Source organism: Priapulus caudatus, unplaced genomic scaffold (assembly GCF_000485595.1).
Source record: "Priapulus caudatus unplaced genomic scaffold, Priapulus_caudatus-5.0.1 Scaffold14, whole genome shotgun sequence".
NCBI lineage: Eukaryota > Metazoa > Priapulida > Priapulimorpha > Priapulimorphida > Priapulidae > Priapulus > Priapulus caudatus.
The window spans coordinates 472,841-483,383 of NW_014577075.1; the positions used below are offsets into that span (position 1 = coordinate 472,841).

At 44.0% G+C, this 10,543-nt stretch overlaps 2 protein-coding genes across 2 annotated transcripts in view; one reads left to right on the forward strand and one right to left on the reverse strand.

The window, feature by feature from the left end:
• LOC106809132 overlaps positions 1 to 1,506 on the forward strand; it is a 2,907-nt gene extending 1,401 nt beyond the window's left edge. Inside the window, exons 4-6 of the mRNA XM_014812107.1 lie at positions 227 to 357; positions 869 to 1,018; positions 1,291 to 1,506. Coding sequence (XP_014667593.1) covers positions 227 to 357; positions 869 to 1,018; positions 1,291 to 1,443 — 434 coding nt within the window. The 3' untranslated portion in view covers positions 1,444 to 1,506. The remainder of the gene's footprint in view (positions 1 to 226; positions 358 to 868; positions 1,019 to 1,290) is intronic.
• A 4,487-nt stretch (positions 1,507 to 5,993) lies between these two features.
• On the reverse strand, positions 5,994 to 10,390 carry LOC106809275 (thyrotropin-releasing hormone-degrading ectoenzyme-like). The gene is made up of 7 exons (XM_014812290.1): positions 10,207 to 10,390; positions 9,795 to 9,886; positions 8,966 to 9,099; positions 8,438 to 8,493; positions 7,923 to 8,066; positions 7,215 to 7,294; positions 5,994 to 6,089 (listed from the first exon to the last, which is right to left on the reverse strand). The coding sequence occupies exons 1-6, from the start codon at positions 10,350 to 10,352 to the stop codon at positions 7,285 to 7,287; spliced, it is 582 nt and encodes a 193-aa protein (XP_014667776.1). The 5' UTR covers positions 10,353 to 10,390; the 3' UTR covers positions 5,994 to 6,089; positions 7,215 to 7,284.
• Positions 10,391 to 10,543: the final 153 nt, after the last annotated feature.

The following is a 10,543-nucleotide window of genomic DNA, read 5'->3' on the forward strand; positions in this document are numbered from 1 at the left end:
TGTGTGTGTGTGTGTGTGTGTGTGTGTGTGTGTGTGTGTGTGTGTGTGTGTGTGTGCATGTGTGTGTGTTCGTACGTGTGTGCGTGTGCGTGTGCGTGTGCGGCAGGGATGAGTGGATGGGTGAGTCGGTGAATATGTGCTCCACTTACAATCACGTTAATTCGGACATAATAATACACGGGTGCGTAAATTTAGTGTGTATTCTATTGCTGGTGACTTCCCTTAGCATTCGGAAAGTGTGAGTTCACGTGCGCCGACGCGCAGCAATGCATTGCCTGGTCGGCCGTGTGTGACGGCAGAGCAAATTGTGACGATGCGTCAGACGAAGTAGACTGTGCTGAACCCTGCGACACAGAGGTGTGGTTGTATTTATTTACCTATTTATTTATCAATTAATTAATGTATTTAGTTGGTTATTAGTTAGTTAACTTTCCTATCCTTATATTCTAGAATATTTTAGTTGGTAATTTCTTTCTCCCATTCTTTTCTTTTTTCTTTCTTTTTAATTTTGTTGTTGCTAATTTCAGCATACTGACTAATGGTAATGATGACTAAGCATTACTGTCACTGATAGAATCGCGAATACTTTTATTGCATAATTTCTGAAGAAGACAATTACACACATGCTGTGGGACGTCTTTAACCTAATACAAATGTTATACTTTATACCGATGACCGGAGTAACCTCCAGGAAAAAATATGATTAGCATAATGTAGTATAGTACGATGCACGTGCACTTAGAATCTAAACATCGGATTCACTCATTCACTGACATTGGTTCTCTGATTGTAGGATGTAGGCGTTTGATTCCTCCATTTCCTAGGTATATTAACAGCACGCTATATATATCTCTCTCTCTCTCTTCAGCGATGCAGGCTACCAGACTGCCGTTGCTCAGGCAGCTCGATTCCTGCCAATTTGACTGTAAACGAAGTGCCACAGATCGTTATGCTAACGTGGGAATCGGCACTCCGAGTGCAAGACCAGAGCCATATTATTGAAGGACTCCTGAAAAAGGTCTGTAAGGAGCGAGAATGACAGAATTATACTTGTAAAATTATTCTGTAGCTGCTTAAATGAATTAACCGTATGATTTGGAATTCGATTCGGATCTCCGGCCGATTGTCTGTCTTTATCTCATCCGTATCAATCGCTTTCGAAGCTAATCGAATCCTGCCGTTAGTTGATCATATACGTAATAGGATACTGTGGGGTATGTGAACAGTAACAGGTGAACGTGTACCCGATTATTTACACGTATTTTAGTCACGTAGCTCGATTCTCTTTAGATTCAACCGAACAGAAGACGTGAACTCCGGAGAAACCCGAATGGCTGTCCTTTTAGCATGACCTTCTTTGTGGAGCACCAATTCACAAACTACGCCCTTGCGCAATATCTTTACGCAAACGGCCACGAGATAGCGACAATGTCCGTCAGGTAAATACACGAATAATGCATTAAGGGATAAGAGATTGGTGCGAGTAGACAGACGGACAATCAGACAGACAGACAGACAGACAGGCAGACAGACAGACAGACAGACAGACAGACAGACAGACAAGACAGACAGGAAGACAGACAGACAACAGACAGACGACCAGAACAGACAGGACAGGACAGGCAGACAGACAGAAAGAAGAACGACAAACAGGCAGAGACATAACGGGCGGACGGACAGACACAAGAACACAGCAGGCAGATAGACGGGCGGACGGACGCGACGGACAGACAGACACACGACAGACAGGACAGGACAGACAGACAGACACCAACACACACACAACACACACACACACACAACACGCATATTACGCTAATGTTTGAAGCACGACTTTCCGTAATGAGCAGGCCGTCGGATATTGGCCGACAGGGCGGTGTGTCGCTGTGAGCGCAGAGTGCGGGACACGAAAATTCTAGCGGCACTCGGCAAGACGTGCGGAGCGGAACGACGTGCGCAGGCATGCGGCAGCGCGCCTTCCGTGCAACGGTGGCGGGATAACACGCAGTTCTAGCATGATGGCCGAGCAGTGTGCTTCTCTACGACATGTCGATGCCGACCGCAGCAGAACGATCCTCCGCTCTGGCCCTACGACGCTCCGACTACCCAGCACGCAGGGCTGCGACATCCCACCTGAACCGACGCATCTTCCGGGCGTCTGGGGAAGTGCGTCTGTTCGACTGGCTTCGAGGCAAGGCGGAACTCTGGTGTAAGCATTGTAGACGCTGTAAATAGGAGAGTAAAGACGAGACGCTTGCAAGCGGCTGCACGCAACTTCAACAGGCTCATACCATAGGCAACCGCGCCTCGGGCCGATTCCCCGCTGAACCTATGGTTGCGTGCGTTTGGTCTAACCGAGTACGGTATAACCGGGGGGATCACGGAGTGCGCTCGCTCTGTGGCGAAGACATGGAAATTTGACGTTAAGTCGTTTCACGTCAGTTAGGAGTGCTTAGCTTACTTGCGCATCCCGTAATAGCGCACCGAGGGTCGCAGAGTAGCCGCATTCTCGGCTGCGACGCCTCTTGCCAGACGTCGAAAGTCTCCGGTGCGGAGGGGAGTCAATCAGCTGCAGTCTACGAGTGGAACCATCACGCATTGCGGAACAGCGGTTGAGAGCAATCCAGAGCGAGCGTGCCGCGTAACAGACCTGCAACGCCTTCCGAGACGCGTTACCGGTGGCTGGCCCGCGCGTGAAAGCGGGCACATGCGAAAGATGTCGAATCAGGGGCGCACAGAGAAGTGAAGATGAATGTGTCAGCGGTTTTAGCCGAGTACATAATAAATTACTATGTGGGAGCTGCCTAACGTTCATTCGGTTATTACTGTTTACGTTGTATAATTGTATTTATCTCGAGTTGTTGTGTTGATTGTACTGTATAAATTCCGGTATTTCGTTCCTAGTCCAATTCCGTTGTTTGTAAATGCGGCGGGTGACTATCGAGGCGGGGGAGGAGCGGGGAAGGAGGACGGGACGGTAGAAGGAGGGGAGAGATGTGTAAAGCTTTTGAATGTTACGGCGCAACTTAGTGTTTGATTGAATTAGTTCAGGATATGTATATACGTTATATATATGGTGTTATTCGTCTGTGCAGTTGGGATCTGTTTTTGTTGTTTTGGCCCTAGTGGCGTAAAAATATCAACACTGAATAAAGAATATCATATTGAGAATTTACAACAACGTTTATTGACTTTACTTCGCCCGTACACCATGAGACACACACATACACTCTCATACTCACGCTTGCACAACAACAACACACACACACACACACACACACACACACACACCACCACACAACACACGCACACACCACAACACTCACACTACAACACAACACACACAAAACACACGTTCGCCACACACACGAAACACAGACACACACAATAACGCATACACAGCACCAACAACACACACGACACACACACACACACACACACACACATTACACACACACACTCAATCCAAACACCTTACTTTTTTTTACATAGCTGACTCACTTTAACGCGTATTAGCTATGAGTGGAACTATACTATATGATATTGCAGGTATTAATATATATTTATTTAATTTATATAGATATATATATATAATATAGATATATAGAGAGTAGAGAGAGTCAGGGGAGCGGAGACGAGGGGGCAGATGATGAGGGGGAGAGAAGATCGGTAGAGAGAGAGAGAGGAGGAGAGGAGACGGGACCGGGGGAGAAAAGAAAGAGGGGGGGGAAGAGGAGGATAACAGGGATGTATAGATAAATAGATAGAGTAGAGTAGAATATCGATATTTGTAGACTGAATACTGTGAGCATACACAGAACTTAGTTATATAAACACGAAACTATAGTTAAACAATATTCGTGCACACTTAATTGGTTGATTTCATAGGAGTGCAATACTACGGTAGCGTAAACGTCGTGTCCGCCATCGCCATCAGCGTCAGCGCACACGGCTGCGCAGCCACCTGTCCATGTCATGTCGGTTTTGCTGCAACCATTTAATGTTAGAGCGCGTCATTGCTAACGCAGCAGTCCATGCCGCCTTGCCAGTGCCCAGCTGGTCTCGTTCAGTAAGCTGAGCTATCCAGTTCTGCAACTGCGGGGACAAGAATAATAGGATGACAAGACAAAATGACGTTATTAGAACTTACGTCGATTGGGCATATATTTCCTCGTGTCGTACGACGGCATTATCTGTAAGTCGTCGTCCTATCCTTATTCTCTTCTCTTCGCCGGTTACGGAATTGATTTGTCGCGGCACCGTCGTCGTGAGATCGTTCGTGACGAGTCGCGTCACGATCGTCGTCGATTCGTACATCGATTCATATCATCTCTGCAATACATGGGTTCATGAAGATCATTCTCATCACTCGGAATCATGCATTAGGCAGTATTATAATCTATCATAATATCATCATATTTCATCATCATTATATCGGTACCATTGGTTATCAGACAAGTCTATTACCAGAAGTACTAAGTATTTCGATATAGGATGAGGAGGGCTACGTCCTGTATGTCACTAAACCTTTCAATCGTCGCAGATGCGATGTATATGCACGAGGTCAGTTGGTCTCTATTCATCGTGGTCATGGACATCCGTTGCCTGTAGAGACTAGAAGTCAAGATATAATTAGCGGTGGTGACGTTTGGAATGAAATGGTTAATAATGGATTATTGTAGTGGATGTATATATGTAGTTAGTAAAATGCACTAAGCGCATACCATAGGTGTACAGAGAACATCCGCGTTCAGAATGAACAAAGCGCGATACGTAAGAACATACGGGATGAATATCCGCGAGACGACATTAACCGATTAGACAGGAACTACGAACTAAGAGGCTAAAGACGAGAGTATAACGAGACTAACGAGAGATAAGAATGGAACGAGATAGAGAACGAAAGGAACTAACGAGACTAACGAAAATAAAGGAAGAAGATAACGGAGGGAGAGCGACCTGAAGCGAGCAGCGAGACGAAGAAAGAAGAGACAACAAGAATTAGGAGGAAAACGGTAATGATCTCAGAGTAAATGTCGACACATCGACGGATCTGGATGGTAACATTTGTGACGAAGAAGGAGAGAATAGCACACGCATATGATATGATTTGCCAGCTGCAGTTTTAGCGTTGCAGGATACCCAGTCCCAGTTGTCGGTAAAGAAATCCCAAGCTATGCGTTCACCGACGTCGCTACGAGCTATTTCCTTGATAACTTGCACTGCGTCCGGAAACGTTATCAATGTGCCGTTGGTCGCGTAATCCAACAGTCTTCGAAAAAAACACTTTCAACATACATTTTCTACTTTAAAATACAACGAAATATTTAGGCTGAAGATACCGTAGAGTACAACTAAATATATAATATTCGAATTAATGAAATATCATACGTAGGCTCTATAGAATGACGCGGCGCTGAGTAAAGAGCCTCAGAAATTCATATGGGCGATAGCCACAAGAGGCCGAAGGGTGGGCGGTGATTTCAGATTTCACCGCGGATGATGATATCGCTGAGGTAAAATTGCCCAGCGAAAGATACCTGTTTAGGCTTAGCAAGGCTGTCGGTGACTAGGCAAAACGGCGGCAATCTGTGGAGTTAAGTCATTGGGCGTAGTGTGCCATACTCGTCCTAGACTTTTGTTTTAATCGGTACATATTGTTCCCTGTAGCTGGGCGAGTACCGTATGATGCGTTACACTGTTACAGTTAGTAAAAGCTTTGTATATATGTAATATTTATATATTATATAAGTAGTAAGATTAGTGGTAGAATGTTAGCTACCACCACCACACAACACACCCACACCACGCCCGAGACACACCACACAACAACACACGCACACAACAGCACACAACAACACCACAGCACAAGACCAAGACACGGATTTCAGAAGGGGGTTTACGATGAAATTAGAGCTTATTTACCTATCCATCAGCCGGTTGTCAAATATATCCTTTCAAAGGTTACGATAAAACGAGAGTTTATTTACCTATCCATCAGCCGGTTGTCAAATATATCCTGAGCTTGGTCGATACATTCCTGTATATTGTACTTGCATGCTTTAGCTGTAACAACCTGCGCCAGTTGACTGCAGAATAAATAAACATAAATGTTAATCATATGGATAAATCGTAACAAAGAAAGGGACTACATCACGAATTTTCTATGGTAAAATTTGTTTTAAAAAAATTGCCATTTTTTTACATTAAAAGTAAGAACTAACGGGACTAAACAAATCGTCAAATTCTTATCTGATAAGATTGTTTCTCAACTAGTTAAAAATCCAAAAAACCTGGACGTTTTAAATTAATGTTCTCAACATTAATTGCTTGCTATGGGCTATGTATGAGTCACGAGTGTATGTTCACATCGAACAATATAGTAAACTAGGAAGTATAATGCAGCAATTTAACCATAAAATGTGAACAGAATTACTTATATTTTGTGAAAAAGTGGAAATGTTTTTTTAATTTTTTACTATTTACGGTGACGTAATCACTTTAATACAGTGTTTCTTTTTGAATATATTAGAGCACGTGCTACGAACCTATATAACGGAGAAGATGTATACAAATAATTGCAACTGCCTAGACGTGCACGCCGTTAATTTCTATCCTATAGGCTACGATAAAGCTGTAATAGATACGTTGCAACGTTAAGCGTAACCCCGCGTAAACTGATTAGACTCTTGATCGGCATTTTGAAAAAAATTGAACCTACCTACCAAAGATTTTGATTGGAATTAACACCGTAGACGGCAACTAAAAAACCTCATGTTAGATATTTACTGTTGGTTAAGCGATATCACGGTTAATGGTTTATGTAATATGCTGCATGATAGGAATTTATTGCACGCATCCATTAACATGCATGGACATCATGAGAAGTACTGCCACCATGAATACTGCAATGATCCGTAGCTTTCCTTAGAGCGTGACCTAACGGCTGGCGCTGGCGCCATCACCCTATACTTATTATGATATCATTATTTCAGGAGCTAATAAATGTAAATATATATATATATATAAATTCCATTTATAAGCTCCTGATTATTTATGTTAGTTTGGCTCCAGCCGGGCAGCATTCGCGGAAATTTCTAGTTTGGCAATATTTCCGCGGAAATTTAACGATTGTGATGCGGTCCGACGTAAGGCGCACAGTCGTGTGTTTTATCGTATTATTGTGTGTGTTATATATGTATCGATGCACTCACGATCTCAGCATCTCTTCTGCGTCTATCGATGACCAGCCGACATCCTTGTAGGTGGGGAGAAGAATCGTACTCACGTAGTCCTGTTTCGGCAGAAAAATCTTTACTTTTTGTTTGATACTTCGTAAGTCTACCCTTATTGACACACCAGTATTATTACTATCATAAATACGCATAATTTAAAATTATAATCGAAATGATATAACACATACACACACACACACACACACACACACACACACACACACACACACACACACACACACACACACACACACACACACACACACACAAAAACACACAAACCACCGCACCACAGACGCACGCGCGCACGCACCGCACGCACGCAGCACGCACGCACGCACGCACACACACACACACACACTCACACGCACGCACACACACACACACACACACACACACACACACACACACAACACACCACACACACACGCACACACACGCCACACACACACGCCCGCACGCATACACACATACAGACGCACGCGCGGGCGCGTACACACACACACACGCGCGGCGCGTACATACACACACAGCACGCGCGCGGCGGTACATACACACACACCGCGGCACGCACGCACACACACACAGACGCACGCGCGGGCGCGTACACACACACACACACACACACACACACACGCGCGGGCGCACGCACGCACACGCGCACGCACGCAGGCTTCTGGCACATACTCTAAGAATGTGTACGTCGGCGTTCTCCTCAGCATCAGTCTCAGGTAATCGAGATGCCGGAGCGCGCTGTGCCACGGTAGTCCGGTCTCATCAACCAGGTACTCCGACAGTTGCAGCGCCAGCACCGTGTCCAGCTCTCCCGCGCTGAAACACAACACAGCAGACGCCACGGATCCCGTCTAGTATATGCATATTATATATCAGGAGTAGATAATAGAGATCTCTATTATGTACTCTTAATATATATATATATGTATATATATATATGTATGTATTATATTTATATATATATATATATATATATATATATATATATATATAGCTACGTAGCGTTATCGGGCGGAATATTGCGGAACTTCACCGAGTCGAGATTACTGGGCGAGAATTTATTGTTATGAACGTGTCTGAGGTAATCTGAGGTATTATACTGAACCATACTCCAAATCTTCAATTTTTAAGATAATGAGAAATAGCAGGGAGCCCTGAACGCGCGTGACCGTATCGAAATAGCTTACCGAGCGAGACTGAACGCGTCGTCTATCATCTTATATCTGTCAAGCACCGAGAATACCTAGACAGATCGAGTTAAACAAAAATCAGCGTGGTTGAGTCAGCAACGTGACTAGATATGACGACGAGTCGGTACCGGACACAGCGACACGTCACTATGTATATACAATTAACTTAGACATGTTTTGATAGGACTACACACAAAAATATAACAGTAATTTATGCGCTTTATAAGGTTTGCGCTTCGAGTAAGACATTTACCGTAGGATAGTGGGTTGGTGTACATACACAGTTAACTTGGATACACAAACACACGCGCGCGCGCTTGCTCGCACGCACGCACGCACACACACACACACACACACACACACACACACACACACACACACACACACACACACCCGCACAGGAACACACATATACCGTATATAATATATACAGCGAGATATTGTATGAAAGCTTGTTGTTTTTATTCACTCCTAATATTCTGTATAGACGGTACTAGTATGTTATTTGGTGGCCGATCGACTTACGTCATGGTGTGATTTCAATTGCTCGACAAGAAGGTTCCAGTTTCTTTCGTCGTAGTTGACCCTGTAGTAAGCGTAGCCTGCCACGTCCGCTAGCAGCCAGTCCTTGTCCACGGGCACCGTCTCACTGACAACGCCTAGGATGAGAAACGCCAAGCAAACGGCAGCTAAGTGTCTAGCGCAGTATACACGAACGCCGCGATGCTACGGCATAAACGCAATAGCGCAAGTTTAGGTACTCTATCGGCGCAACACAAACTTAGTTGAACTAGTTAGTTGAATAAATGAATTATGTATTTACAATTGCTGCTACGTGCTCGTAGAGGGATCATTGTTGTACATATTAAAGATTTGCGACAGAATTTACTTGATGATTAGAAAACCGGAAATAAGGATATTGCGGCGAGATGATTGACAAGGATGCCGGAATTGGCGGGATTGTGGGAAAGCAGGATAGCGGGGGTGCTGTGATAACAGCATATCGGCATTGTAGGATGGTGGAATGAAGGGATGGCATAATGGCGGATGATAAAAAGAACGATTCGTCTATCAAAAGAGGTGATCACGCTGACGTTTGTCATTATTAAATGAATTTGCGTGTTTATCATGATACTACTGATATAACTGCCGAGATTCTGATATGATCATGAGTAACTTGAACACTCAGCCAAAAGCAAACACAATGTTGCAACATAATTTGATCGATACTATGTCTATAGCATAGATATATTTTTCATGACATTTACCACGTTATAAAAGTGCGTTCAAGCATAGGTTTTATCAAGTACGATCAGATGTCGCATTGGCCATTGGGCCGTACCCAAGTACATACCCGTCTCGTTTCTTAACCAGTGTAAAGTCCTTACACCTACTCTGCCTCTAGTCTGCCGTGAGATGTATGTGTAAGGGATCTGCCAAACGTAGCTGCAATAATATAGCAAATGTCTGTAAACATAGAAGTACACGTAAAAATAACGTAATTGTGTAACGAATTATAAGAACATTGAAAGGAAAATCTTTCGCATGTATGCTGTTTAAATTATTAAAATTTACGAGGCAATGGACTAAACATTCCATCTACAATGCACGTTACTATAAAAAAAAATCGCTACCAACGACTGTTCAAGCATCGTTTCTTTTCCACTTTCTATTGCGTTTAATACAGACAGGTCTGTGACATACAGCGCATATAATGCAATAATTAGTTCACGCGATTGTTTACACGCTCTATAATCGTCGCATACTTGTACGGATTATCGTCAATCTCTTCATCCAACGAATCCGGATCCAGTAGGAATCGTTTCTGTGAGATACGCGCTGTCGGATTTGCGCCATAGTTGCGCTCGATCGTCACCAGGGGGTAGTTCATTTGCGCAGTCCACGTGTCCATTACCCCGGCAACGTCAAAATCGACGCCGTCCTCTTTCGCTTGCTGTATTGAACCGTTTAAAACAATACAAAAGAATAGACTAATTGTGCGTTGGCAGAAATTAATGATGTGATTACGTGACACCAATTATATATTAATGCCTGCTGTTGGGGGCACTATGCTCTCATAGTGTTGCTGAGGGAAGGAATAGT

What these genes read in the sequence shown, in the direction of transcription:
- LOC106809275 (XM_014812290.1), bottom strand. Translation starts at nt 10,352, where the DNA reads ATGGACACGTGGACTGCGCAAATGAACTACCCCCTGGTGACGATCGAG. An exon ending in AATTGAAATCACACCATGAC is followed by an intron (nt 8,494 to 8,965) that starts GTAAGTCGATCG and finishes CGATCTGTCTAG; the next exon opens with GTATTCTCGGTGCTTGACAG. An exon ending in GACGCGTTCAGTCTCGCTCG is followed by an intron (nt 8,067 to 8,437) that starts GTAAGCTATTTC and finishes GTTGTGTTTCAG; the next exon opens with CGCGGGAGAGCTGGACACGG.